Below are 26904 nucleotides of genomic sequence, written 5' to 3'. Positions count from 1 at the left end.
ATTAACAAAACTTCACGGGTGGTCCTAGGGGGATCTAATGCTGATGCAATGTAGGTCAAGACTCATTTTCAGTGATGACTTTCGCTGCCAACCACGGAGGCAGACGAATTAAAAAAAAAGGCTCAGAAACCCACTGACACACATCTAACCCAGAGCACTGGGACTTTTAATTAAAAGCAATGAAGTGTATTTCTCCCGTGGAGGACCATACTGAAATCATTAGAATTTTGGATTTGCGCTTCCCTCCTCATAATACACCAGCCCCCCCCCCCCGACTCAGACTTCCACTGGAATTGGGCTGGGCAAGAAAACTACACGAACGTGTTCTCTTGAGATGTTACTTCATTCTGTTAAAACACGCACGAACACGCACGCGCACAGAGAGAGAGAGAGAGAGAGAGAGAGAGAGAGAGAGAGAGAGAGAGAGAGAGAGAGAGAGAGAGAGAGAGAGAGAGAGAGAGAAGACTAATTAATTAAGAAGTTCTTTAAATATGCACACTGGTCCCTTCGCACCAGCCGAGCGTCCTCTCCCCGTCGCCGTGGTGCTGCGTGGGGTTTCCCACAGCTGACTGCAGGGTTACCGCGCCCATCTCCGTCGTTCGGTGGTCGGGCGTCAGCGCTGCTACGGAGGAAGGTCGAGATAAGAGAGACCAAGGGGCGACATTTGGCTGTCCTCTCGGACGAGCTGCAGCTAGTTTAAAGAGTGCCCGTTTAGTTGGACGGCGCTTTCGGGAACGTCGTACTTTCGGTCCAGGGCTAGTGGGTGTGTGATTTCCCCCCTCCCTCCTCCCCCTCCTCCCCTATCCGGTTGGTTGACTGAGGTTGTCAGGATCGCCGACGTTAAGGGAAGGGCTGCTCCTCACAGAACTAGCTGGCTAGCTAGGTTGTAAGCTAGCTTTTTGGGTGTTCGTTGATGCGTGGATTGAGGGGATACGCCGTTCTCTTTTCCGGTCAATGCCAAAAACACAAAAATAAACGCAAATTGAAACAGGTAAGGAGAATCGCAACCACCGTGCTCCGTTGCTTATCCGTGGCGGGACAGTGGTGTAATTCGGCAGACTATATATGCCGGGGGGGGGTGACTGTGTTAGCTAGTCTGCTAGCGAGTTAGTTAGCTAGGATTAGCTGTTTATCCCACTGGCAAAGATTGCATTAAGATTTTTACCTATGGGGAATATCCCAACCACGGGAGATTTGCAGTAGATCCTTTGGTCTAAAACTATTAATTTACACACACAACCCCCCCCCTCGCCATGTACTCCATTAAATGTTATCGAACGTGGCTTGCTGGCGATGAAGTAGTTGCGAATGCTTGTCAACTTTGGGCCAGCGGAGGTGGGGTTTTTTTTGGCCTAAATTGGTGGAACTAGCTAACGCTGTCTAGCTAATCATAGCTCCGAGTACTTGGTGACGCTAGCTTCACGGCTGGAAGGAAGAAGAAGAAAAAAACCGAAATTCAGCTATCTTGGCATTGTTTAAATTGTAATGATGGTATATGTTAAAGCTGGGATGAGTTGACCGTTCCTCAGCGATTCCCTGGAAATTAGACAGGCCGGCTGTCAATAGATGACACAGCCCCTTCCCTGTCTGGAACAACACACGTCCCATGAGCAACGAGCAGCGATGCTGGTCAACCGCTGACAACCGAAGTAGCGAGCGACATGAGCAGTTATTATTTGGGTTGTATATTGCATAGAGACCCAACGTAACAGCGTTGACTCCCCTGTCTCCCAACCATTAACAAAAGCCGCCTCTTCCCTAACCCAGTTTGCAACGGAGCGGCCACCCCCGGTGCGCCGCCACTTGCAGTGACATTCACATTCAATAAGATAACGATTTCGGATGGCCAACGTTGTTGAGTTGTAGTCTTGCAATTGTTTTTTTTTTCTGTACCAAAATTGTGCGACCGACGAAATGTACAACCATCCGAGGCTGTTACTTTTGTGCTTCCTGCAAGTCAACCGGGCCACCACCCGACCTTGCGATTTCTCCAGTCTCGAATCTTCACCCAAGGCCAACCGGCTACATATGTGCCGTAATCTCGTCAAACGGACGCTGTTGATCTTAACGAGATTGCTGGTGTCGAAGTAACCGGGTTTTCTTAAGGCCAGCGAAACGGCTCAGGACAAGCCTGCTCGCTCCGTACGTTAGCGTTAAACGTAGTGCCTTTGCAGTCCGTGCAATAGCGGAAGAGCCGCGGAGGCTTCCCAAATGTGGTTATGGCAGCGTTAGCCTTCACGTTATACTGCCAGCATAAACGGGCTTGTTTTTCGGGGGGGGGGGGGTTCCGTCCTGTTCCCGACTCAACCAGATATAACAATACATGGATCGGGGCAAATAAGTTTTCTTGATATCACAACGGAATTGCCGCTTATTAAAAGTGAGTCGCGTAACCGCTTCCTTCTACAGTGGCTCAGCCCTGCTCCGAGGCCCTTCCCCGTCAAGCCTTCCAGCGAGCTAACTAGCGGCCAGCAGTTTGCAAGATGGCGTTGAGCTGCATCTTCTCCGATTTCCATCAGCGCAATTTAGATTTGATGGTGGGGTGATAAGGCAGTTTTTAAACTTACCATCCCCCCTAAGACGGTGTCATATTATGTTGATGTATTTTTGATTTTACATGGAACATCGTTCGGCAGGGGGTATGAGTAGTGTTTTCTTAGCCCTCGCCTCCCCTCCCCTTAACCTAATCGGACTAGCAAATGGACATAGGGTTTTCACAACAGCTATTCAAAACCATGCAAGCTGCCCTGCCGCTGAGGGTAAATTATGGTGCTAAACTCTGTGACTATTATCAGCACTGCAATACATTGTGTAACATTCTGAAGTGACCGTTACTGTGTTCATTGAAATCACTTTATCCATATTGTGCTGTATAGTGTAAGTTTATTGCATGTCTCGGTGATACATATGTAGTAGTCTTGGCATGCAGTTATTTTTTCTAAATTATTAAGTGGACCGAACGTATGTGTTTAATGTGCCATAAAATGTACTATGTCAATAGCCTGAGAATACAACCTCGCTTCAGACAGTGATGGTACCATTAATGGCAAGTCAAATGGGAGAAGCGTGAAAGGGGGGAAAATGTGTATTAGGATAATCATAGCACTAGCGGCCCAGAAATCCAGGCACTTTCTTTAAGCATGTTGTATGTGAAAGAATTAAGCTTAGGCTCATCCTTTTATGAGTGGACAACGTATTCCTAATGTCTGGGTTGGCTTTACCAGCTGTTTTCATGTTAGTGGACATGGATAGGATTAGGGAATTACCCACTGGATTTTAGATTTTAGGATTATACAGTTGCTGGGTGATAGTGCTGGTTATGTTCTTTTCTATGATCCAGCTTTAGACCTGTAAAACGTTGCATTATCAGCACACTATTAAGATCTAGCAGTAGCCATGTTTGCACACCATGCTTAAATATGCAGTGTTGGATGAGTGTTATTTAAAGTACCCTTTATCAGAATGAAGTTGTCAGCTCTTTGTACTGCAGATGCTGCATAGGGATTATTTAAGGGTAGGCAACAGTTACTGTTATGCAACTGTACATATTAACTTTATTCTTTGGAGAAAAAAATGTACTTCTACACATTAATATAAACGACTCAGTTGGAAAATTTGGGTAACTACATAGGACTTGAGGGAGCAGCAGGCATAGACTGGCCTTGAGAAACCTGCTAACATTCAGTAAACCACAGCTCCGGGCTGTTTGCTACAACTCATTGTTTATCGTGCAGTCAGCTGACCGCGATCAGGCGCTTGGAAAAGAGAAGTGTTGGGGTAGAAGAACTTCTAACTAAGCATCCATAGAGGTAAATGGCAGTAGTTCTGAAAGTGGAAAATAAAGACTTTGATTAATATTTAGGCTACCCCACCTTAGATGCTACCTCCTGCATTCTTTAGGGTTTCCATAATAGAATAATGTCAAAACTAAAAGTTTCTAATAAATGACAAATTTACTGCCTAGTCTTTCAATTCAACAATTATTGGTTAATGTCTTGTATCTCTGAAGAACAATAACTTCATTTAAGGTTTATTTTTGGAGTCATTTTAGTTTTCTGAGTAGCCATTATCTTCCACCTTGAATAGAACAGTCCTTTGCTAAAAAATGTGGATTGTAAGCATATGAACGACTACAATGTAACCCGCCCCTTTTTTAGATTTAGTCATGTTAGGCAATGAAACATATATGGAAGATTTAACTGATGCCCCTTAAATGTCACATTGTGTGTATTTATCATGACAAATTGCACTATGAATGAGTTTTATACAATTTTGATAATGTAAATGCATTGCCTTTTTTTATAAAGTGAAAGAAAATAAGTTCAGGTATATTTTTCACACTTCAGATTTGGTGTCAGTTAAGAAGGTATAATTGTCTTAAGTTTTGTTCAGCACACTTCATATTTTAGTATTAAACTTTTCAGAATTTTAATTTAAATTCAGGAGGTAGAATGCACTGAAATTGTTTTGCATTGCATTGACCTCCAGTAGTTAAAGGTGAGAAGGGCATTCACTTGAGCCACTTGATGATACTACTTAATAACAACGTTCCATGACATGTTTATTAGAAGATTAATGAGTGTTTGTAAGAGGATAGACTGTGTTGAAAAAGGTCAACCAATCAGAGAACCTAAAGGATAGGGTAGTCAGGTAGAGAAGATTGTCAGTCCTACCCTGAGACCTTCTGTGACTTAGGTGTACCTACTGAAACATACCAGGTAAGGTGACAAGGCTGTTTGAGGTGAGGTTTAACTCAATGGTATATCCTCAAAGTTTTTCTTCCTCTAGACCAACATTTCATGACATGTCTTTGGAATTGTCTTTGGGAATTTTAATGTTTCATATTGGCTACTAACAAGTGTTGCGTGTAGATCTGAAATTGTTATTTACATTTTTGTGCAATGTTCTGAGATGCTGGGGTAGATCTACGCTACAATTTATCAGGGGATTGGCCTCAAAATTACAGCTTGATCCAAATCTTTCAGTATTGTCCAAAGTACTCAAGGAATGTTTTTTTTAGATGATGTAAATTCTTTTCAGTTCAGTGATTATACTGCAAGTAAAAATGTATTAAGTCCATATTGGAGTAAATCTAAGTATATTAAGCATTATTACCTTTGCCCTTCTTATGTAGTATGTATCCTTTTTGTGGGTGCATTTGTTGAAATATGGCAGTTATCCACTGTTTTTGTTAGTTGTACACATTTTTTTATTAGTGTGTGAAAAGTGTGTAGTTTCCATATGACAGACAAGTAGTTGTGGTTACTAATCTCTTCTAGAGAAATATGCATATGATTACATGGGTCACTGTACATGATTAACCGTTCTGCGGGGCCCCTAGAGTTGGTGTGGGTTTGGTGTCACATATAAGATCTCAACATATTGGTAACCTGTTGACGAAGAATGTGTATCGCAATACTCACTAAAGGAGGTAGATTCTTCTGAATTTGCTGTGATGCAGTTTACTTGATGTAGTTTAAGATGTGCATGCAATGCATTATTTGACTGATATGTGTATGTTTTTTGGTGAACTTTGCCTGATGGATGCCTCTAGACAGCGTATCGATATTATTTATCAACCAGTCCAGCCTTGGCTAAAAATCTGAATATCACAAGGATTGAGGTCAACAGGATAATGACTGCTTTTCGGATCACTGGCAAGTCGTGGCCTAACAGGATTTATCTGGCACTCTAAATTGTGCGTCAGGATTATGTCAATGACATTGAGGTGGGATGGTAAGGTTGAAACTATGGGTCAACTTGTATAGAGTTGGCTGGTGGACTAATCAGGGTTCTGGAATGGGGCCTTGGCTAAAACAGTGATACTGAAGTGAAAATGTCTTCCAATACCTGCTGCAAATGTGGCTTTATCTGTACAAAGGTCCAACCCACATTGCTTACACAAATTTGAAGCCCAATGAAACTTGCGTTTTTTTGTTTTTGTTTTAGGAATATCATTGTATGTATGAGTAACATTAGCAGTCTTCTTCTCGTTTTTAGATTAACAAGTGTCCCGGCAGCTGGAGTAAGATAATCAAGAAAGCTAAGGAAAATGAGTGAACTGGACCAGTTACGCCAAGAGGCAGAGCAGCTCAAAAATCAGATCAGAGTGAGTGATCAACCTTCTTTGGATCATTTCATATACCTGCCCATAAAATGGCCATTTAAAGAAAAGGGGCCATATAGGCAAATTATTCTTTTCAGATGGATACAGTTTGAGATACTGAAAAAAAATTCTCCAAATATTTATCTTTTTTTAGGATGCCAGGAAAGCATGTGCAGATGCCACACTATCACAGGTATTATTTTAACTTTTTAGGCCAAATAATCCTTTGAAAAATAAATATTTTGTCTGACATTAAATGATTCATACTGTACTTGTACTTTAGATCACAGCCAATATCGATCCTGTTGGCCGAATTCAGATGCGTACAAGGCGAACGCTGAGGGGGCATTTGGCCAAAATTTATGCCATGCACTGGGGAACAGATTCCCGGTAAACAAATTTCATTATATTTAAGCACTCTGCTATGTTTAAGCACTCTGCTATGTTCTTTTAAATGTTGGGGATTGTGTGAATGTTATGCTTGCATTAAAGCGGTTTGAAGAATTTGTGATTGAGAAGGGAAGTTTATGTTTTGCTTTTTCAGGTGGTTTGTTTTTGCATGTTATTGGACTGTGATCCAGAATTTGATTTAGTTTTTCTTTGATAATCACTGCCATTGGTCTTTTGATAATTTTCTTGCAGACTTTTGGTGAGTGCATCTCAAGATGGCAAACTCATTATCTGGGACAGCTATACTACAAACAAGGTTAGTCTTTCAACTGTGAATTTTTTTTTTAGTTTGGGATGTAAACCCCCCCCCCAAAAAAAAAACTGCATGGGACCATGTGTATTGAAAGAATTAGCCAGGAGAAAGAATAAACCAAAAATATTACCAAATTACTAAATGTTGCATTACACTGCCAAACAAATGCTGCTTAAAACCAGAACATTTCCCCACATAATGTGTCAGAACCTAGAGTAATCTTATCCATAATTGTGTGACCTGTATATAAACCTTCAGGTTGTTAGTATGTAATAATGTTATAATGATTCACACATTGTTTTATATAGCTCTTTGGGTTGAGCAAGCGTCACCTTGCTCTGTAAATTGGATGTATTTAGTTTACTGTTTTATGAGTACATAGTTTTAATTGCAGTCTATATTTGTGTTTCATGTGTGAATAGTGCACATTCGTGTATACATAATGTCTGCACACAATGTCTGGACTTAATCGTCACTAATTATTTTGCTCAGCCACCATCAAAGTTGGTAAATTTTCTGCCTAACCAATGCCTCTCTTACAGCCAGATGTTATGTAATTCATGCAGTTACATTAAAGGGATTCTAAATGTCTGTTACCAGATATGTAGACATACACAGGATTATTTATTGGTGTACAAGTAGCTACTAATTTTTATAAAGCAAAGACGCCACTTTACACTAACACTGCCAAATTAGGCTTGCATATAGCACTGTCATGAACCAGCCAGGGTGAATTGATTGACTGTCAATAGTCATGATTCAATTAGTGTATGATAATACCTGTATGATTATCTGGCCGACTGCTTTAGGCCCTCAAATCTAAATTTCTAAGTCGACATTATTTTTCGATTAGTCATGAGTGCGCAAGTCAATAAGCTAGTTTTCATTTTGCTGAGTTATTGTGCTCGTGATTCATAAAATGCAAGTAGAGATTAAGGCAAATGTATTGTAATGCTTCAGGCCTTGGCATTTAGAGGTTTGATTAAACTTGTTTGAAAGCGTTTGTAAATGTTTGAAAAATATAGAATTTTTAGCCATTTTTACACAAATGTTAAAGCACTACTGATGAAAAATTGACTGCATCTTAATTTTTGTGAAGTGACGCTAAACTAATGATCTTCTATATTCATTGAAATTGAATTCTATGAAAGTAAAAGATAAGATAAGCTCTCTGTCTGGTCCAATATCTTGTTTCATGCTCAAATATTCTTGGTGAATAACATCCCAAATTTGTTCATCCTCCTTTGCAAGAATGAATTTATATTCATCTATTACACAACATAAAATAATTATATTTGTATGTTTTTCTCCCCTCTCTCCTGTTAGGTTCATGCCATTCCCCTCCGCTCTTCCTGGGTCATGACTTGTGCATATGCACCTTCAGGAAATTATGTGGCCTGTGGAGGTCTAGACAACATCTGCTCCATTTACAACCTGAAAACCCGTGAGGGGAATGTACGTGTGAGCCGTGAGCTCGCTGGACATACAGGTATGATATACCATGCACTTCTGGCTCAGTTAAGGCTCATTTGCGAATATTCAGAAGCTGAATTTGGCTCCGAACAATTTTACAAAATTATAAAAATATGACTGCAAAATCAGGTGATTTTTTTTCCTTGCAGTTGAAAGACTCTTTTTATAGGAAGTTAAAACCCTGTGATTTAAGATGACGCTCAGCTGCTTAGTACCTTCAACTCTTACAGAATAGAAATTCAGTTGAAAGCAAGTGTAAAGCTAACTTAGTTTTTATTCATCTCTTAGGCCTAGTTATAAATTGAGCTTAATGATTGTAGAATTGGAATAGGAGGCGATGTGAAAAGCATTTAAATTTGCTTAGAGACTTTTTGCCCCATTTCTAATTGGTCAACATAAGACTGAGCTGTTGTTTTAGACTTTAATAAGTAATTACATGTTGGCTTCCTACTTGGTATAAACTTTAGGTTAAGATTTTCAGAAATCTTAGGTAGGGCTTCAGTAACCAAAGAAAATGTTGGTAGGCTGAAATCGTACCTACTCTTCAACCAATCGATTGGTCGCTGGGGGCGAATCTGCACATTATCTCTACGGCCACAGTGCACTGAGTGCACTCTACCTGGTAGCCTTACTAGCCTAAATGAATTATAAGTAAACATAAAAAGCTAGTATTGACAGCATATTAAATCATTTTCAACCTAATTATTTTATACTGAAAAGATAACAGACCCAGAGCTGACCAGCGTGGCATGCAACTGCCCTTATTCGTGATATCCAAAAATAGAACTATATCAACTGGTGATCCCAGCACAAAAACTAAGGATTATACAAAATCATTTTAAGAATTGTTTTTGTCCTATTTTATGATAATAATAAAAACAGGACTCTCCACTGTTGTTCCAGCCAGTGCTGTGTGATGTCCCACGCCGAATATAGAGCTATGCATTTGTGATCTCAAAAACACAAAACAGCCTATTAACTTAAAGCTTTTACTCTTAAATACAATAAAGCAACTCCATTTTTAAAAAGAACATTTATTAAACAAACTAGCTCAAGGTGAGAACAATTAAGGCTACATAAAAATCCTGTAACAGAAACTGGCTCAGCCGTTTGAATTTTTAATCATCAATAAGCTCAAAAGGCTGAGCATGATTTAGTGGAACACCATAACTGTACAACAGGTTATTAAACATTTTAAAAAATCTCCAAAATGAAATAAAGGGCCTAATTCAAACAACACATGGTGGGCCTCCAAAAAATAAGTGCACAATTCCAATACAGCATTAAGCTTCAGTTGTGCTTTCCGCAGGGACATGAGCTGATGACGAGAATCATGACGAGAAAACACTTGGAGCTTTTATACGTCGTGCAGCTCCAAAGCAAAATAAAGTGCCCAGTCTCCAAATTGGGCAAGTTCAAAGTTGTGAACACCCCCATTTTCACAGATAGTCTGTCCCTCCTGCCACTGAAAATAGTAGATTAATTCTGGAAGGCCATTGATGTAGCACTCTTCTCTTTATGAAAGTAACACCAACGATTGTCTGACCAATAAGAATTTGGTCAGACGAGAGCGTATCGAGTGTGTCGACCGGGAGACTACAGCCCTAATCTTAGGTTTTAGTTTGCTGTTCAAATATGACATGAGATTTCATAATTAAGTTGAATGTTTTGAGATGCAAAACACTTCATTTTTGCTGGACAGTAACCAAAGAAAATTTTGGTCAACTGAAATCGTACCTACTCTTCAACCAACCGATTGGTTGAAGAGTAGGTACGATTACCAGCACAGAATAGAGGACAGTACAGAATACCAAGGGTAATTGTACAAGGTTTTACAGGCAAACGGCGTTTTATCAGCGTAGCATTGACAATAACTATTATTTCTAGTGTCCAAAGCGATAGATAAAAATGGTTGCATACTTGATGCTGATGTTTTCCCTGATGAGGAGTTGACCCAGATTAGCTGCAAGTTTGAGTGCTGCTGATAGAACTTTTTCAGGCCTTGAAGATAAATATATCAGTTATTTATTATTGCCAAATATAAAACACAATATGTTGCCTACTTTTTTTAATGTCCATTTTTGATTTTGTGAACATCAGGTTACCTGTCCTGTTGTCGCTTTCTTGATGACAACCAGATTGTTACAAGCTCTGGGGATACCACTTGGTAGGTATAAGGAGTTAGACCCCCCCTACTCACATTGATCTATCCACCTGGTTTTATTTGCTTAACAAGAGTTTGTATAATTAATATTATATTGTTATATTTGTGTTGGAGAGTAAACATTTGAAACAGGTGTAATTGGGGTGCTGATCTTTCTAATCTTCTTTTTTGCAGTGCACTTTGGGACATTGAAACTGGTCAGCAGACAACCACATTTGCTGGACACACTGGTGATGTCATGAGCCTGTCCTTGGCCCCTGACACAAGATTATTTGTCTCTGGTGCTTGTGATGCCTCTGCTAAACTCTGGGATGTCCGAGAGGGCATGTGCCGGCAGACTTTCACTGGCCATGAGTCCGACATCAATGCCATCTGCGTAAGTTGTTTACTGTACCATTATGTTATGCTGTCCGGTCAAGTTTTGCCCAAGTTGCATAGTAAAGACATGTTTTAACAAATATTTTGATCATGTCTAGAAATATTCTTTTGGGGTTTGTCACTAATTTTTGTTGTGTAATTTGCAGTTCTTTCCCAATGGCAATGCCTTTGCCACAGGCTCTGATGATGCTACCTGCAGGCTGTTTGATCTCCGTGCTGATCAGGAATTGATGATCTACTCTCATGATAATATTATCTGTGGCATCACCTCTGTTGCATTCTCGAAGAGCGGTCGTCTCCTCCTGGCTGGTTATGACGACTTCAATTGTAATGTGTGGGATACACTTAAGGCTGACCGTGCTGGTTAGTAATTGGAGCACGACCTTATGAAAAGGCTGTGTTGCCTTCATGTTTAGACCTTTATCCCAAGTTAAACAAATGTCTGTACAAGTTACACAAATGCATGTTGATGGTTTTATTTTTTTCTGTGTTGACCAAATATTTGTTCTTTTGAAGGTGTGTTGGCTGGGCATGACAACCGTGTAAGCTGCCTGGGAGTTACTGATGATGGTATGGCAGTTGCAACAGGATCTTGGGATAGTTTTCTGAAGATCTGGAACTGAAGTTTGAAGGTACACCTTTTTGTTGCAGTTTTATATGTGTTTACAGCTTTCTCAAGCCTTTTGGGCATAACAAACATTTTATTGTTCTCGCATATTTGCCCTTTAGGGTATATAGAAATTTTAATGAATTACAGTTGATTAGTTATTTCATTACTCATACAGGAATGCCTACTGTTGACGTCAGTAAACTGTATATTGTTGTTTCTTTAGAATTGCGGATGCTGCTACAATGGCTGGGACAGTAAACTAGAAATAAACAGAATATGTGAAGATATTGGCTAAAAGCTACAATCCTGAAGATTGTCATCTTTTTTGTTTAGAATTAACTGACATGGAGACTTTGGTGTAGCAGTGTTTGAGCAGTATGAATCCAAGAGATCTGTTTTAAGTGACAGTTTGCAGTGCTATTTAAACCAACTTGCAGCATAACGGCTACTGTTCATCAGTGGCGAAGCCACCAGGGTGGCATGTGGTGGCAGCTGGTTCCCTCAAAAAAAGTCTTGCTCACCCCATTTACCAACCCATGTATACAGACAACCAACTCATATAAAAATACTTTAGCAAAAATTGAATTTTTACCATACATTTTCCTCAACTGCAGTACAACCTCCGCTGAATTACCCAATACAAAACCACTATATCCCCTTCCCCCACAATAAATGGCCGTCCATCAGATCCACACAGCATGTGGTCAACACCACAAATATATAACCTGTTTACTTCATCTAGTTTATAGGAAGGGTTCATGGCACTGTGTGTATAGCACTGATTGCCTTTACAACAAGTTCTAACAGAAAAGTTTAGCAGACAGTAAAAGAAAATTTGATAGTCTAGTTTGGATTTGCACACCAAACCAGGGCTCGTACCATAAAGTGGAAACTATACTACAATGCTAACATGAAAATCCCATCTGCCTGTCAGGCTTACAGTTTATTTATGCCCCTTTTCCACTGCATGGTACCGGGTCGACTCAGCTCAACTCTACTCGCTTTTTTTTTGGTTTTCCATTGGGCAAAATTTAGGGATAGTACCTGATACCAGGTACTTTTTTTGATACCACCTCCGTCGAGGTTCCAAGTGAGCTGAGCCGACACTAAAAAGTGACATGAAAATACCGCTATAAATAAATAAATCAAATATAAATAAATATATGTATATTTATTTAAATATAAATTAAAAAAAAAAAAAACTAGTCAACAAGCCCACAAATGACCAGTGGGGCTTCACCGTGAGGGGATACTATCTGCAGTAGAAAACGAAATCCCAAAAAGTAAAGTGAGTAGAGTCGAATAGAATAGTTGAGTTGAGCCAGTACCATGCAATGGAAAAAGGGCATTAGTAATCTTGAACTGCTCAACATCCCCAAGCAGAGAAATATATTTTTTTTCCATGAGTGATCCTATGTTGAAATATGAAAAGTAGATCCATTTCCATTATCTAAAGACAGTCCAAATGATTGTGTGCATTGAATTCTTACTAATAGTGGTTACTTGTATTGCAAGCATCTTTAACACTAGAATGACCGGGATTTCACTCCTACCTAAAAGGTTTTTAAACTCTATATTCTGTCAAGATAAATACCCAATTGAGATATTAATGCATTGCATATGTTAGTATGTCTGTTAAGAAACGACTGGCACCAAAATTAACATTTTAACTACTTTAATACTATTTTTCAAACAATTTAAAATCGCTGCTGTTCAACACTCGGAAATACTGAAAGGCCTTGGTGGTAGTCATTGTGCGTCTGAAAATCAAGTTTACATTATTTCTCTGCACTGGAGAACCATAATGTGTTTCTAGGACAGAGCAATGAACTTCGCGAAGGAAATGACGTGACCAACACACGGCAGAAATAGTGACATGACGTGCACGATGACACGCAAATTACGCGTGGTCATTTTGACGGCTCATGGTTGTTTTAGGTAGATTGTATCATAACTTTTTTTTGTGCAATTGATCTCAAACTCATTTTAATGCAAATATATGCAATTTTAGGAGCATTCAGGGAGCAGCAGGTTTCTTATCGTTTTTTTCACAAAGTTATTAAACTTTAAAAACCCAAAATCGTCAAAATAACTGCCTTGGTCGTTCTAGTGTTAAGGTAGCATTAGCATCTAATGTAAGCCAGATAGGTTGGCTAAAATGATTGTCTTCATCATGCCCAGCTTCTGCAGCACAGTTTATGATCTTTTGTTTCCACTGAATGAATGAATGGTAGAGGTCTTACTTGGTCAAACGTCCTAAATTCCATTCCCTTTTCCATAAAAGCTCAGTTCTAGTAGGCTCTGCATAGAACTGCCCCTTGACCGAGATCTCTTGATTGTTGCCAAAATCCACCAAAGCTTGGAAAGCTGGGTTTCTTTTCTTTGTAAAGATTTACTCTGGTTCCAGAAAGGAACAAATTTGAAGAACCTGCATAAATACAATTGTTAATAACCATTTTCAGCTTGCGTGAAGGATAAGCAATTTGTTGTCTAACTCAGACAGAGGGCAGCGAGCTAATTTGCAAGTGTCCTACATCACATCATCCTACACCTTGTCCTACATCATCAGTCTCTTAGAGATAATCTACTTTTTAAGAGCACGCTTCCTATAAAACGTCTTAAATGGTTGAATAAACAGCTGGCTCGAGTTGGGTTTTTTTTTTCTTCGAGCATCACTTAGATCCTAGCTGCGCTATTTACTGAGCAAGAAAACAACCTGCAAGTTGGACTTTTAAATCAGCACCTTTTTATACTGGCAAAAAAAGAGAAACAGTGGCTTGTTCTCCGATTTTGGCTACTAATCATGGTCTGCTAGTAAAGATCTTTCATGACCCAGTTCTGCCATATTTGCTTGCTAGCTACAACAATGTTGCTTCCTCTTCAGACTCGCTGCTACCTGAGCTTGTTTGGCTGCTATGATGAAAATGTTAAACACTGTCCACTTCATTTATTGCTGAATGTGCTACCAGACTTTAAATGAGAGTCTGTGTTCATGATGTGGATATTTATTAATCAGCTGTTGTAATAAACAAGCCAGGGATAGAAAATGTCCAAACAAACAGTGGTTTGCATGTAAATCATAAGAATTGTAATTTTAAATTGAACACATTTCTTTCATTTTAAGTTTGAACAAATTACTTTAAGTGAATTTTTAATCTTTACCTACCATTTTTAAAATCGGTAAACACGGTGTATTTCAAATCTGACGTTTTTTCTCTTACTTCTTTAGATGTTATTTTAACTCCAAAGTTGACTGGAAGACCATTACAACTTCAGAATGTTATATTTCACAGCATCTTCTTCAACACTGTTTAAACTGACTTGGACACCACAAAAACGAAGGGAAACCAATGCCTTTCCTACACAAAGAAGAGCACAATTGTTTATCACCTAGCTTAAAAGAGGATTTCCTGTGGTATCAAATCAGAAACTTGTGCATTCCTTCTTGGATTCTTGGACCGTTTTATGTTACCTTGAAAGCGAAAAAAAACAAAAACAAAAAAACACAAAAAAAACAACACTATCATCCCATGCAAATGTATGCGTCTTGAAAGCAAATGTTGGAGTGTAATTGTACAAAATTATTTAACTTTTTTTTTAAGAATTCTATTCTGATGGTTTGTTATTCTTGATGGCTTTCTTTTTCATATTTCCTCAGTGGTTTTAGATATGTTGGAAATTAAGGCTTGTCTTTCTAATCCAGTTTAATCATGTAAGAAAGATGAGAAAATAACATGCAGAAGCTAAAGCGTGATCAGATTACACGAGCAGCTTTCAAAATGTCCATGATGTATTTATATACTAGCTGTTTTTGTTTCATCACAGCTTGTTGCACATAAAGCTTTGCCTCTTAACTAATACTATGTTAACTAACCAAGCACATGCTATAAGTTGTGATGAATGCTCATTCCAGTACAAAAGGAGTTATGAGTAACATTATCCAGTTAACCCTCTTAATTCTTGTACATGCCCTTTGACTTAAGTGGGAATGGATAGGGTAGGGGTGCTGGAATGGTGTGGGCATGGCTGGATTTTATTACAAGGTGGGGTTGGGGGTTGGTGGGAATTGTGTTTAGTATCCACTTTGAGTGAAACACCTCGCCCGACTAAATAGACACTTCCTTTGCTTGGGACTGCAGTTGCTACTCTGTGAATGAAATGTACAAATCAATGTCTGAAAATAATGGTCAGAAATTTTAAGTTAAGACATTCTAATTTTATCTGCCATGAGTTAATTTAGATGTGCATGCTGTAGACTTGCTTTCAATGGTGCAAAGATCCTAGATCTGTTTTTCTCAAAAGGAGAGTAACCTATTGAAATAATTTGAACATGATCGGAGCCATTTTTGTTTTGCTCAACTCTGCATACATCATTTACTAATACTGGTAACGCTATGCACCAGAGTGAGCAAGAATGGAGAAAGGACTAAATATTGACTGCATACTTCGTGTAGATTAAGCTTTCCAGTTCCAATGATGCCAATTTTTTTTGTAAAAATTATAACAATCATTGTGAGAAATCTTTCCCTCTTGACCAGTCCTTCCTCTCCCTGAAATCTCCACACTCAATGGAACAAAACCATCCTCACTTACTGTCCATATTAAACCTTTTTGTACATTTTTTCTCATCCTTTAAAGTCAGAATGCATCTGAATGACAGAACATTTCACTGTATACAGAAGCACTTTTGTTAAAGTTGTGACATTTTCACTTTCTTTTTTCTGCAATGATGTACAATAAATGTGATGTATTCGTGTGTGGCCACAAGTGAAAATGCAATTCAACTGAGATGGATTCCCCTTTCTCTTTCCATTAATATGATAGAGCTCTGCACCCTTATGTACCTTTTCACTTTTTTGTATTTTATTTCAGTCTGTTGGTGTTCCACGGTGAGCTGGATGCAAGATAGATACTGTACTAAATTGTTATTGAACATGTAATAAAAAGCTGTTTGAGATGTCTTTCTTGTTGATTTGAGTTAAATCAAAGTGTGTAGTGCAAAAACAAACAAAAAAACCACAAACCCTTTTGCAAACCCCCCCCTCAATTTCGCCTCATTACTCATATGACAAAGGTATAAACCATAGAAAACATCTTGATACTGACCATCATTAACTGCTGAATCAGTTCTTTTACTCGGAAAGAACTTTACTTTCCTGCAACATGTTTTACTCTCTAATTATTCACAGACAAGACTAAATAATTCCCATCACGACTCCATAATTATTCTCTTATAACACCTCAATGTTATTCCTATATCATCCATCCATCCATCTGTGGCATAGAAACGGCCTGCTCAGACTGGCTGACTGAATTAAGTTTAGTTCTGTGAAGTTAGAGGAAAGACCTGTCAATTCTTCGCTTTTCTTCTTTATGAACCTGTTTAATCCAGCCGCGAACTTTCAGCAACAAGTCAGGGACATTGGGGTCCCTCCAGAGACTACATGACTTTTTTTTAATCAAAATCCGTTTCACCCCTAGTCGGTGATTTTGCAGCTGTAGAATGAATGAAATTACACATTCATTAAATTATGTAAATCCAGATGCCTTCATCGCCACTCACTACACGAGTGTTTATATATATGTATATATTATTTTAAATGTTTACTGTAATTGCTCTATGGGGGCAAACTGCTCATCTTGCAAGTCAGCCGCAGTGGCGTTCAAATTTCATGTGGGCCGCCATCTTCCCTTCCACGGAGCATGTTGGATAAACCGAGGCTGGGTACCCGCTATTCCGTCAAACAGGGGGACTGCACGATGGGAGCCGTTCAGAGAATGTGGCTAATCGACGGGGCGAAATCAGATGGAAAAACTCTGGATCTATACTCTCATACAATGTATCTAATTCAGTGCCACGCTTTCGGTTCAATAACCCTATTCTATTTTCAATCCATTAACAACGGACACTTCACAAAACGTACCACTGTAAATGAGACCGTCCAAGGCGATGACGCATTTCCTCGCTGGCTTAGAAAATGCCATTTTGATACGCACACGGGGTGATCGCATATGTTCGCTTGAGGGATACCAATTTCACACACTGCATCCGACGGAAGACAAACCTCGCAACCATTAACTCCTTAGTAGATCATTTTAACTTTTTTGTTCCATTTTTAACCAAATAACGTCCGTTGGACTTGCACTTTTCCGGTCGTCCCCCCCCCATTCAGAGCCACGCTTGCAAGCGAGGTCGTCCGGTGTTGATGACACAGCTCCGCCAAACACCGAACAAAGGAACCAGAGTTTAGCCAGGCCCCAACTCCGCTGTTAGACCGACGCAAGATAAGGAACACATACGGAAGGCGGTAGCGGTGTCGTCTCGTTTTCTATCGGTGTTGTTTTCGAATCGTTTGAGGTATCGCTGGCGTATTTTTCACCGTTGCCAATTTAGACTCGGGAGCCTGGCAGTGGCGAACGCCAATCAAGCTAAGCGCGCTCGTTTCGCTAGATAGCTGCCCGTTGCCGCCAATTCTGTTCGCGTCAGACTGGGACAAAAACCAGCGTTTTTCTGCAGTTATGGCCGAGGTGTACATTCGCGTAGCGGAGGAAGAAAACGAAGAACCCATGGAGATCCCGTCCGAGGACGACGGCACCGTGCTGCTCTCCACGGTAGCGGCTCAGTTTCCAGGGGCTTGCGGCCTGCGCTTCCGCAGCCCCGTTTCTCAATGTATGAGAGGCGTCCGTCTGGTGGAGGGGATCCTGCATGCGCCGGAGAACGGATGGGGCAACCTAGTCTACATTGTGAACTATCCGAAAGGTGCGTGTTTGATCGGCGCTATCACTTTATCCCATCGACCCCCCCCTCCCCAGTTTTGCCGTATGATTTTAATTTTTATGTTGCAGACATTGTGAACGATCTGCCATGTGGGTAGACAACGAAGCCATTGACACGAAGCGACAGAGCCTGTTGCGTCAAGTGACCCAGCATTTCCAGAGTTCCAAGTCATAAACTCCCGTTTCGTTTTTGTTTGTAAAATTTCAGACAACAAAAGGAAGATGGAAGAGATCGATGCCTCCTCTGCCGTTAAGATGAAGAGGGGTGATATGAAAACGTCTGACTTGATTGTATTGGGCTTGCCTTGGAAAACAACCGAGCAAGATCTGAAAGACTACTTTAGCACATTTGGAGAAGTCATTATGGTCCAGGTAATGATTATGAAACTCCTTTTGCATTTTTCAATTTTACAGCAAAGCTTAATGACCTTTTGATTGCTAATTGTTGGTTTGCAATTTACTTAGGTAAAACGAGATGCCAAGACCGGAAACTCCAAAGGATTTGGTTTTGTGAGGTTTACTGAATATGAGTCTCAAGAGAAGGTCATCTCCCAGCGCCACATGATTGATGGGAGATGGTGTGACTGCAAACTCCCCAATTCCAAGGCATATATGGTTATTGTGTTAAGTAAAATTACAACTATAGCAATGACCTCAATTAGGGCTGTGCGATATATTTAGATATCTTGTGACAATAGAAAATGTGGTAACACTTTCTATGAAGCTTGCATCTATAACACCCTATAAGTGTAACTATGTCATTGTAAGATTCATTATAACCATGTATACGCCCTCACAACACCTCATAACCACCTTTATGATACATTATGTCAATTTAAAACGGATTTATGCATTATAAATATATCATCATTAGCCTGTTCATCTGTCAAATGTCATAATGCATCATAGCCAACTTGTTTTGCTGAAGTTTTGTAGAGATGCATAATGAGACTTCAGTGCTATTTCACAGTCTTCAGCCATAGCCGTTAGTCATTGTAATACACGTTATAGAAAAGCGTGGGTGTTATAGATGCAGTAGATGCTTATAGGGCGTTATAGATGCAAGGTTCATAGAAAGTGTTACCGAAAATGTCTATTGTTACGTGTTATTGTTACATATTATGCACTATCATTTATTTCGTTGTTGCAAATCACACTATTCAATATTTTTCCTCATTGGGAGTCTGTCCTGGGTTACAATAATGAATTACTGTTATTGGCTTTTTACTCGTGAAGCTTTTATTGCACTTAGTAACATAACTAGTGTACTTGTTGCTAACTCTCCACCATTGTCTGTCTCCTCTGATCCACTGATGTATGGAGGGGATGAGCCCCACCCACATAGGCGACAAACTGACACAACCATAAATGACAGCAAAACACAGAGACTATTTTTATTTGTTATTCACCTAATTTATGTGCACTTATTTTATTTCAGCTCAGTGTGAGTTTCTACTGCGTTTTGCAGTCATTTATGGTTCTGCTAATCTCCTCTGCTCTCTGGTTCAGCGATGGCTCCTCCACACACAACACGCTGGGGGAGCACTGACCGGAGACTATTCATTCATTGAATTTACAGAAAATGTGCTATCATGATGTGTCGTTGTTGGGATATGAAATGATTTTGGTCATATTGCGCAGCCCTGACCTCAGCCTTTAAAACCATGGCATAGTCAGGTTATGTTGTAGTTAACACTTGCTATATGTATACATATTTTTTTCTGTTTACAGCAAGGTCCAGATGAGCCACTGAGAAGTAGGAAAGTGTTTGTCGGTCGTTGCACAGAGGACATGACCACAGATGATTTGCGACAGTTCTTTATGCAGTATGGCGAAGTCACTGATGTTTTCATCCCTAAACCGTTCCGTGCATTTGCCTTTGTCACCTTTGCAGATGATCAGGTACAATATAACACTAGTAGGAGCTGTATTTGTAGCTATGTGGTCAATAGACATACTTGACTGACCTGCTTGTTTACTATCCTTGCAGGTTGCCCAGTCTCTGTGTGGGGAGGACCTGATTGTCAAGGGGGTCAGCGTGCATATTTCAAATGCTGAGCCTAAACATGGCAACAGACAGATGGATCGTGCTGGGCGGTTTGGGAATGGTTTTGGGGGTCAAGGGTTTGGTACTAGCCGTAGTGGGTTAGGGAGCAGCGCTAATAGCAATCTGGCTAACTTTGGCTCCTTTAGCCTTAACCCTGCCATGATGGCTGCAGCTCAGGCTGCTCTGCAGAGTAGTTGGGGGATGATGGGTATGCTGGCCAGCCAGCAAGGTCAGACTTCCACCACAGGCAGCACTTCCACTGGAACAAGCGCCACTAGGGATCAAAGTCAGACATTCAGTACAGGCAACAACTATGGCACAAGCTCAGCAAGTCTGGGCTGGGGCACTGGGTCTAATTCTTCAGCCAGTGGTAGTGGGTTTAGTTCAGGATTTGGGTCCAGTATGGAGTCCAAGTCATCAGGGTGGGGTATGTAGGTTAAGTATTTTGTATGGTAAGTATTGTAAGAGAGAGAAGTCTTTTCCAATTAATTTCTGGTGTTATGCGTATCTGAAATATTGAACACTTTTGTGAAAGATGTTTTTGTACATTTGGGAAAATGCTAAAGATTTAATTTAGAAAGTTTTGAGGTGATTGTTTACGAGGATGTCCAATTTTAAGTGCTATTTTTGTCTCATTTGTTTTTATTTTGATTTCAACTGGATTCTCTAATGCATGCATTGTAAAATGTGATATGCTCATTTTGAAAACGCATGAGTAATGTTTGTGGCTCACCATTCATTATACAGCTGTTGTCATCTACTTTGAATGCAATCTTGCATTTGGAAGAATCTGGTTGAAACAATTGTTTAAAGTGCAACTTAATTTGCAGTCAAGTTCCATGGAAAAGCCTTCACTAAAATCTCTTCTGCAGTTCACCTCTCTTCCATTTTCCTGGGAGGAAGCTCCTCTTTGGCTGCATTCTTGGTGATATCAGTATCACTCTCCCTCTTCCCACCCGTAAATGCTATGCCATCAAAGAACGGCTTCACTCCGCATGTTCTAAGAGACGGTGGGTGTTTTAATTTTTATCCACTTTTAAATGGAAAGAACTGCGCAACTGACATTTTTAAGAACTGATGAGTGCGATTGATGGCTTGTGGCGAAGAGTGAAACAATTGAGTGAGCGAACGGAGAGAAGCGTGAAAAGGACTGGTTGTGCAGTGAGAGCCCAATTTGACTGCTTTTGTGTGTGAATGGAAGCTGCGGATGCTACAAGCTCCTCCCCTAACATGGACATTCGTTAATTAGTACTTCAAGATCTCCTTTTTTATCTTTGCAACTTTTCCTATCTTTTAGTATGTTGAAGTGCAGAACTAGTATCAAACTGTAGTAGAATGTTGTGATGAATATTTGTCTTGCTTATATAATCTGATCTGAATGCTGTATGGTGTGTGCTTTCTTGTCATTGAATTGATCTGTAAGTGTGAAGTTGATGTGGATGACACCTGCTGAAGACACTGGGGGACGTGAGTGTTGGTGTGAGAACGTGGAGTGATGTGTTAAATGGTTCCCAGTAGTTCGATGTTTAAGGTGTTTCAAGACATGTGAAATTGAAGGGCGTTCTCTAATAAAGCTCATTTGAATAGATGCTTAGTTTACATTACTTGTGTCAATTTGTGTGTTAGAAAAAAAAAATCTAATTTGATTCACATATCTAGGGACCTGGGCTCTGCTGGTCGAGGTCTCCGTCTGAACCCTGAAGTCTGTTCTGATGGACGAAGATGGAAGTTCACGTCACAAGAACACATTCAGTGTGTGGCCCTCTCATTGGGTAGTACCTGTCTTTTGCTGCTTTTGATAGCTTGTCTGAAGGTGAATTATTTTGAATACTCATTCCCCCCAAGTTTCAGAGCTAGACGACTTGGGTTTCATACTAAAATGATTGAGCAATTTCAGAATGAAATCACTTAAGGTGATTTTATAAAGCAGGGGCAAAATCCCTGTTGGCCTGAAGGGCATCGTTGTATAGATATAACTTAAGATGCTGGGAGGGCATGATGGGGTTAGTGTCCTGAGGAGAATGGCCTGAAATACAAATTTTGAGTGATGAGTGTTGATTCTAGAACAGACATGGGCAACCGTGTGACATGTAGTGTTGAGTGCAGTTTCTTCCTTCCAGTCAACACCTAGAGGGATTTCACTGATTAGCACAACTTCAACCTAAGGCTGGGTACACAAGGATTTTTTAAATCCTAACGGATATTGATAGCATTACAGACAGGTTTCAGATTGTCGGAGCATATACACTAGACAATTGGGCAAAGACGGCATCACACTTACACTAATCATCAGTCAGTTGTAACTCAACCATCTTAGTTATTTGTGGTAGTATGACACTTTTGACCAGCTGCCATTAAAGTCTAAATCTTGCAGAAAGTAGTGATCCAATGTGACTAGAGCAAAATACATGGAGGTTGCTAGGCTTTGTGTGTGTTGTTTTGCAACTTTTGCCTAAAATGCAACTAACTAATCATTCAGTTCAAAAATGTTCCCTTCCTAGTCAGATTCACCCATTGACTTTTTCTCGCTGTTCCCCCTTTGAATCATGACAGAGGCTCTCTGAGGCAAAAATGGCGATTTAATAAGTTTCTTTTGGGAGCATTCACACAATTTCTATAGCACTTTTCTAAAACGTAACAAAGCACTTTACAAAGAAAAAACTAGACAAGGTAAAAATAAGATCAAATAAGTAAAAATAAACAGTATGAATAAAACAAAACAAACACTGGTAAAAGCTTTCACAGAAAATTTGAAGACAAGATTTCAGTGTGCGGACTCCATTTTCTTGGATGTCCTGCACGTTGTGGCTAAGCATTGGGACGTTTGCGATATAGCACTTTTAATCAGTTGTAAGTATCAAATGTGCTTGTCATCAGGACTGGCTTGCAAAGTTGATTGGGAGGCTGAAGATTGAATCTGCAGATGCCTCCCATTACAGGACAATCTGGGAAGACTCTCTTCCACATGGCCTCAAATTGGGCCTCAAGTTTGGCCAATTGTCCTTCAGTGTGTGCCTGGCTTAAAACAGATCTGTTAAATAACATGTAGTGAGTGGAAGGAAAACCTGTACATAGGCACTCCACGGCATATGGTGTCCTGCCTGTATAAGTTTGCCAAAGTCAAACTTAGTCAGCGCAAGCAAATGTCTCTTAACACGGTAAGCAGTCAAAACATGCCAGGGTAGTACTATTACTGCAGGAACCCTTCACAATACCTGCCATCAAAGTTTTTAATGGCAGTAATTCACTTTTGCAGACATTTTAACCAGCATACTTAAGTTTAACAACAGTTGGCCACCGTTGCTGCATTAGAGATACTTTCCCATCACAAATTTGAAAAACAGGCTACAATGAAAGCCTTTTTTTTTTATGAGGCAGCTCTCCAGAAATAACATCAAGTACGGCTTGGCTAGAATACGTTTATGCAAGATGGTGTTGCCTTTTCCATAATGCAGCCTGCTTTGCCTCCTGCGAGCAGCTTACATATTTTACACACCTAATTCACAGCAGACCCGCCTGCATCGTCTTGTTCCCTGCTCTCCTCCGCTTCTCTGCTTTTCCTCTTCCTGGTGTTTTTCTTCTTTGAATTCCTCTGCTCCTGATTAAGCTCTTCAATCTTCTTTTGTATGAAGTTGGACTGAAATAAATAAAAAAGGTTAATCAAACAAAGTCTCTGCTGTTAAATATCTGCCTTTTTGTATGAATCCTGCACACTGTGAAATGGCATTGAAATGGCATTGAAATGACAAGGCCACTGAGTAACGTTGAGTACATTGGTCTGGTTTGAATTTAATGTTTGATTCTGACCTGGTGGTTAGTGTGTGTGTGTGTGTGTGTGTGGGGGGGCATCCTCTGTTATGTCTGGCTAAACTGAAGCTTTAGTGTTGAGGCTGGCTGCACCGTTGAAATGAATGACAAATTGATGTTTCATCGTACCAGCACCAGTGTGCAGACTCACCAGAGCAGTGCTACGACGGGCCACAAGCCTCACATCTTCTGGCATCACGGTGCTTCTCTTGGCGTGCCTCAAAAGAGAAGACCCTGCGTCATTTAAACTCGTCAGGATAAAGATTATGGGGGGAGGGGGGTACAAAGTGTCCCAAGAGCCTGTCAGGTGTGATAACCAACCAAGTTAATATTAACCAAATACAGTGGCCAAACTGAAAATGGTTGTAATTGTTACCTCGCAAAGGCCTCTGTGTCTTTTGCAAATGTATCTGAAAATCATGTAAAGGAGCATAAGTCAGGTTGATTTACAGGAATTGTGTCGGAGCAAATGTCCCATCTGAGAAAGACTGACGTTTTATTGGCGAATGTGTGAGACAGTAGGGGATCTAGAGATTTTTTCCTGGGGTGGCAAAGGGGTGGCAAGACTGTGTCCCAGAGGTGGCAGCTGCCACCCCTTGCCACCCTGTAGATCCGCCCCTGGTGTGAGAGTGAAAATCATCTTCACATCCTCGATATAGCAAACTGAACTCTCGTGGCTTTGAAATTGAAATATTAAGTTGTATTCGTTTTGAACGTAACTCGTGTTAATTTGACCTTCAAACACAGATGAGACTACCAACGTAACGGCGGCACAACGGCGAAATCTGGGGTAATAGCGTCGTCTTCCTCGGTCAGCCCCTTGAGGCGAATCTGTGGTACTGGACTATACAAATAAGAAGACTCGACACTTACCGCACTGCCTGAACGTTACCTCCGCTATCGCCGCGACCACATGCCGGCTTAAGTCGGTGCCGTACTCCGCCCCGACAATCTTGCACATGCGGCCCACCGTGTAATGCACCGCCGCCTTCAACCTCTGCGATTAAAAAACACACATTAAACACCCGGCCAGACACCGACGAGGGCCGCTGCAGACTCGGAGGAAAACTCCACTACAGACGGACGAACACAACGAGACGTTATAACGTTTACTGATGCCGTCGGTTGTCCCATGTAGAACGACCCACCTGTCGCGTCGCGTCGTCTTCCATCAAAGGGAGCGAAGGTTTCGATGGGTCGCGTTAAAGTGTAGGCGAGCTCTCGGATAAAGCCAGGGCAAACAACACCACCACCACCGGCCACTTGACAAGTTTCGCGGCACAAATCTTCTGTTGATGTTATTGGCGGTCGGCAAGCAGCTTTCGGGCGCATTACCGCCACCCACTGATCTGGAGTGTGAACTAAAGCTCTGGCCTCATCGTCTACAATAAGCATATAATATTTCGACCAAACAAAGAAATACAACCGAAACAATAAACGTAATAGACATAAATAAATAAAAGGAACCAAATTAACATAAATAAATAAATACCTAATAATATTTCTCAAATTCTATACATTATCCTTGATGATCTTAAGTACTCAAGAAGGAGATTCCGACACTTGCCACCTGGAGATTTTTTTTTAGAATATGACTTATTTTGCTCCCCAATCTCTTTTAGTGCATTCATTAAAAGCTCTCGCTCTCTCTCTCTCTCTCTCTCTCTCTCTCTCTCTCTCTCTCTCTCTCTCTCTCTCTCTCTCTCTCTCTCTCTCTCTCTCTCTCTCTCTCTCTCTCTCTCTCTCTCTCTCTCTCCCTCTCTCTCTCTGAGTAATATTTATGGCAATACAATAATACATGATCCACTGTTTCTTCCTCTACAGTATTCACACTTCCCATTACTCCGCTTTCCAGTCACATAGAGAGAACCGTTTAGACCAGTATTATCATTCCTTAGTCTTGTTATAACCCTGTCTTTCCTATTTCATCCTCCAGACCCTACGCTCCCAACTAATGGTTTGTTTTTAAAAATATATCTTCCTTTGCATTCTTTGTCCCATTCGTTCTGCCACATCTCTCTGATTTGTCCCTTAATCACCACTCTAGCTTCTTACTTACTAATATTTGCTTTAATGTGATTACTCCCACTCTTCAAAGCCCCCTTTGCTGCTTTATCTGCCTTCTCGTTACCGTCAGTTCCGACATGGGCAGGGACCCACACAAAATTAACAGACAAATGCATTTGTTGAATTCTGAATAGTGATTGTGGTATTTCAAACAATAACTCCTCTCTACTCCTGGAGTTGCAGAATTTTAAACTCATTAATGCTGTGCACGAATCTGATGCAATTACCCCTCTCTCGGCCTGACGTCCTGTACCTGTCGCAAAGTAATAACCTTTTCACATGCAAAAAAGTTAGCTTAGCCTTATCTCCTTGCCATATAAATACAGACTGTCTTCTGCTCCAACTTTCTTCCATGTAAAGAAAAGCGTATTTGTTTTCTCAACTGAAAATTTAAATCCAAAGGCCACTGCTCCATACTTGTTTACTGCAAGTGTTTCACAACATAGCCAACATTCCTACCTCTTCCACAGTGCCACATCATCTGCAAACAAAGATTTCCCTATACCTTACTAAATATTATCATACACATGGTCAAACATTATTGAAAACAACAAAGGACTTATAACACTTCCTTGTGGCGCTCCATTATCCACCATATAAGTTCTTCCCACTCTCTATAGAGCATCCATACAAAAATTCCTTCACCCATCTGTACATTTTATTTGATGTTATAATCTTTTAATTTTAATCAATGACCCTTCTTTCCACAATGAATCATTAGCTTTCTCCACACACACACACACACAAAAATACTGTTACCACTACCTCCTTA

At 40.4% G+C, this 26904-nt stretch overlaps 3 protein-coding genes across 4 annotated transcripts; 2 read left to right on the top strand and 1 right to left on the bottom strand.

Moving 5' to 3' along the window:
- Positions 1–533: 533 nt before the first annotated feature.
- On the top strand, positions 534–16389 carry gnb1b (guanine nucleotide binding protein (G protein), beta polypeptide 1b). Its single transcript, XM_056274958.1, has 11 exons — positions 534–991; positions 6001–6109; positions 6261–6299; positions 6390–6496; positions 6749–6812; positions 8136–8298; positions 10383–10449; positions 10621–10822; positions 10971–11187; positions 11341–11456; positions 14664–16389. Exons 2-10 carry the CDS (start codon positions 6053–6055, stop codon positions 11445–11447), a joined length of 1023 nt encoding a protein of 340 aa, XP_056130933.1. The 5' UTR covers positions 534–991; positions 6001–6052; the 3' UTR covers positions 11448–11456; positions 14664–16389.
- A 1041-nt stretch (positions 16390–17430) lies between these two features.
- Positions 17431–22055, top strand: tardbpb (TAR DNA binding protein b). Of its 2 annotated transcripts, XR_008809850.1 has the most exons (6): positions 17431–18194; positions 18420–18583; positions 18677–18817; positions 19943–20113; positions 20202–21268; positions 21918–22055. XR_008809850.1 is itself a non-coding variant. In XM_056274957.1 (5 exons), exons 1-5 carry the CDS (start codon positions 17954–17956, stop codon positions 20691–20693), a joined length of 1209 nt encoding a protein of 402 aa, XP_056130932.1. In that variant the 5' UTR covers positions 17431–17953; the 3' UTR covers positions 20694–21881. The 2 variants fall into 2 exon arrangements, 1 of the variants encoding a protein (XP_056130932.1); XM_056274957.1 differs by lacking the exon at positions 21918–22055 and having other exon boundaries at positions 20202–21881.
- Positions 22056–22206: 151 nt separating this feature from the next.
- Positions 22207–25308, bottom strand: cenps (centromere protein S). Its single transcript, XM_056274959.1, has 5 exons — positions 25214–25308; positions 24939–25062; positions 24442–24475; positions 24217–24283; positions 22207–23895 (listed from the first exon to the last, which is right to left on the bottom strand). The coding sequence occupies exons 1-5, from the start codon at positions 25235–25237 to the stop codon at positions 23755–23757; spliced, it is 390 nt and encodes a 129-aa protein (XP_056130934.1). The 5' UTR covers positions 25238–25308; the 3' UTR covers positions 22207–23754.
- Between the last annotated feature and the right edge of the window lie 1596 nt (positions 25309–26904).

This window comes from Lampris incognitus, chromosome 2 (assembly GCF_029633865.1).
Source record: "Lampris incognitus isolate fLamInc1 chromosome 2, fLamInc1.hap2, whole genome shotgun sequence".
NCBI classification, from domain to species: domain Eukaryota; kingdom Metazoa; phylum Chordata; class Actinopteri; order Lampriformes; family Lampridae; genus Lampris; species Lampris incognitus.
This window is presented reverse-complemented; position numbering and strand designations above follow the sequence as displayed.

Coding starts and splice junctions, on each gene's coding strand:
- gnb1b (XM_056274958.1), top strand. CDS start 6,053: ATGAGTGAACTGGACCAGTTACGCCAAGAGGCAGAGCAGCTCAAAAAT. Junction 10,450..10,620: donor AGCTCTGGGGATACCACTTG/GTAGGTATAAGG, acceptor TCTTTTTTGCAG/TGCACTTTGGGACATTGAAA. Junction 10,823..10,970: donor CCGACATCAATGCCATCTGC/GTAAGTTGTTTA, acceptor TGTAATTTGCAG/TTCTTTCCCAATGGCAATGC.
- cenps (XM_056274959.1), bottom strand. CDS start 25,237: ATGGAAGACGACGCGACGCGACAG. Junction 24,476..24,938: donor GGTAACGTTCAGGCAGTGCG/GTAAGTGTCGAG, acceptor CATGATTTTCAG/ATACATTTGCAAAAGACACA. Junction 24,284..24,441: donor GACACAGAGGCCTTTGCGAG/GTAACAATTACA, acceptor TTCTCTTTTGAG/GCACGCCAAGAGAAGCACCG.
- tardbpb (XM_056274957.1), top strand. CDS start 17,954: ATGGCCGAGGTGTACATTCGCGTAGCGGAGGAAGAAAACGAAGAACCC. Junction 18,584..18,676: donor GAGAAGTCATTATGGTCCAG/GTAATGATTATG, acceptor CAATTTACTTAG/GTAAAACGAGATGCCAAGAC. Junction 18,818..19,942: donor GCAAACTCCCCAATTCCAAG/GCATATATGGTT, acceptor TTCTGTTTACAG/CAAGGTCCAGATGAGCCACT.